Source organism: Palaemon carinicauda, unplaced genomic scaffold (genome assembly GCF_036898095.1).
Source record: "Palaemon carinicauda isolate YSFRI2023 unplaced genomic scaffold, ASM3689809v2 scaffold548, whole genome shotgun sequence".
Lineage (NCBI taxonomy): Eukaryota > Metazoa > Arthropoda > Malacostraca > Decapoda > Palaemonidae > Palaemon > Palaemon carinicauda.
The window spans coordinates 85,001-87,620 of NW_027171814.1; the positions used below are offsets into that span (position 1 = coordinate 85,001).

At 33.3% G+C, this 2,620-nt stretch overlaps 1 protein-coding gene across 1 annotated transcript in view; it reads left to right on the forward strand.

Moving 5' to 3' along the window:
- The window catches only part of LOC137637135 (uncharacterized), a 5,599-nt gene extending 3,529 nt beyond the window's left edge, over window positions 1-2,070 (forward strand). The window contains exons 3-4 of the mRNA XM_068369414.1: window positions 1,030-1,091; window positions 1,609-2,070. Of these exons, the coding sequence (XP_068225515.1) occupies window positions 1,030-1,091; window positions 1,609-2,056 (510 nt within the window). The 3' untranslated portion in view covers window positions 2,057-2,070. The remainder of the gene's footprint in view (window positions 1-1,029; window positions 1,092-1,608) is intronic.
- The last annotated feature ends 550 nt before the right edge of the window (window positions 2,071-2,620 follow it).

Here is a 2,620-nt window from a genome sequence, read left to right on the forward strand (position 1 = left end):
GAGTTATAGCTTTATCGTTTTTAAAAACTAGGAACTACTAGCCATCTACTTCTAAGTTATAGCTTCATTATTTACAAAAATTAGGAACTACTAGCTATTAATTTCTTAGTCCTAGCTCATTATCTATAAAAAAACTAGGAACTACTAGCTATTAATTTCTGAGTCCTAGCTCATTATCTATAAAAAAATAGGAACTACTAGCTATCCATTTCTGAGTCATAGCTTCATTGCTTATAAAAACTAGGAACTACCAGCTTTAGATTTCTGAATTTCTCCAATGGCCAAAACTAGAAACCACCAGCATTGCATTATTTAAAATATAAAATGAACCAGCAAGTGGAGGCTGTTGTCACGGGCAACCTAACAAGAATATCCACGAAAAGTCAGGATTACTATATCATATTTTAACTTATGAAGGAAAGTGTGTGTGTGTGTGTGTGTGTTATACAGTATACTGTATTTTATATTGTGTGTGTGTGTTATACAGTATACTGTATTTTATATTGTGTGTCTGTATGCATTATACAATATACTGTATTTTATATTGTGTGTCTGTGTGTGCATTATACAATATACTGTATATAGGCCTACTGTATTTTATATATTGTGTGTGTGTGTTATAAAGTATACTGTATTTTATATTGTGTGTCTGTGTGTGTGCATTATACAATATACTGTATTTTATATTGTGTGTCTGTATGCATTATACAATATACTGTATATAGGCCTACTGTATTTTATATTGTGTGTGTGTTATACAGTATACTGTATTTTATATTGTGTGTCTGTATGCATTATACAATATACTGTATATAGGCCTACTGTATTTTATATTATGTGTGTGTGTTATACAGTATACTGTATTTTATATTGTGTGTCTGTATGCATTATACAATATACTGTATATAGGCCTACTGTATTTTATATTGTGTGTGTGTGTTATACAGTATACTGTATTTTATATTGTGTGTCTGTATGCATTATACAATATACTGTATATAGGCCTACTGTATTTTATATTTTTCCCAGGTTTTGCTGTTAGCTGTTGTTGGCTTCTCAACCTCCCAACCAATTGGAGACATTGAATACTCGTAAGTTTGACAATTCGGATCAATATTCCTTTATTTGAAATACTAAAACAGATATTTTAGTAGCCATTTGGTTTAGAAAAACTAAAGACAGTTTTTTAAGAGTCACTGAAACAAGGAAATAAACATTTTATTCGTTATTTAGTTTAGAAACTTAAAACAATATCAAGTCATTGAAATATGTGATCTTCAAAAGTTCAAACTTGCAGTGAATGTTTTAATGTTGAACAGGCTGACGTGTCTTTTTATATAGTTTATATATGAAAAATATGTTTTAATGTTGTTACTGAGCTTAAAATATACTATTTTGATTGTTCATTACTTCTCTTGTAGTTTATTTCCATATTTCCTTTCCTCACTAGGCTATTTTTCCCTGTTGGAGCCCTTTAGTCTTATAGCATCCTGCTTTTCCATCTAGGGTTATAGCTTAGCTAATAATAATAATAATAATAATAATAATAATAATAATAATAATAATAATAACAGATATTTTGTAACCGTTTCTTTTTACCCCCGTCAGTTACATCGACTCAACCGGCAGATTGATAAACGTAGAAGTGGACTCTGACGATCTCCTATACAGAACTGCCCCTGTGGCGCCCACCACATACCTACAAGCCGCCCATCCCCAGCCCCTCTCTTACATGGGCGTGGGTGCCCTCCCAGCAGCAACCACGAGGGTGTTGGCCACACCCTACACCCAGTACACCCAATCTAGGTACGTCTACGTCGATGAAGATGATCTAGATGATGATGATTTGTACCTGCAGGTTGCACAACCGGCTGCCCCCAGCGTGGGTGTGATGGCTTATTCCGCCCCTGCCCCAGCCCCAGCTGTTGCTACTGCCCATGCCATGCCCTTGGCAGCTGCCCCTGTGCCCACTCTCAAGGCCGTGGCAATGCCCGGCCAAATCCAAGTTGTCCATAAGTATGAGATTGAAGATGATGATGACAGCGCAGAAAAATGAGCAATTTTTTGTGGCTACTGTGGGTTCTTCTATTTGTTTTTTTCTTTATTTCAAATATTGTAAAACTCAAGTTTCATTTGATATTCTTTGATGCAAATTAATAAAATTTGGATTTTCTTTATCACGGTCTATTTATCGATCCTTTTGTAACAAAATATTTCATTGAGACTTTATGTTTAATGATTTTTTGACTAGACGTTACAGGAATTTTTTATACTATTGATAAAGTTGTTAATTATCTATCCTTTGTAATAAAACATTGAGACTAACTATTGCTGAAATGATTATGTTTAATAAATTTTAGACTCGGCCTATACGTTACAGGAACTTAGGTAAGACTGATAAAGCGAAGAATTAATGTTGTTGTTGTTGTTGTGCATTAAGTCAGAAAACAATATGAATAAACACATTATACATTCAATAGCATAAGATTATACAAAGGAATACAGTGATAAAAACAGATATAAAAACGCATTAGCTAATAGCCTATATGTCAAAAATATATATGAGAAATTGAATCTTACCTTTCATATACTGTAGTAGGCAAATGGATCCTATATGTTC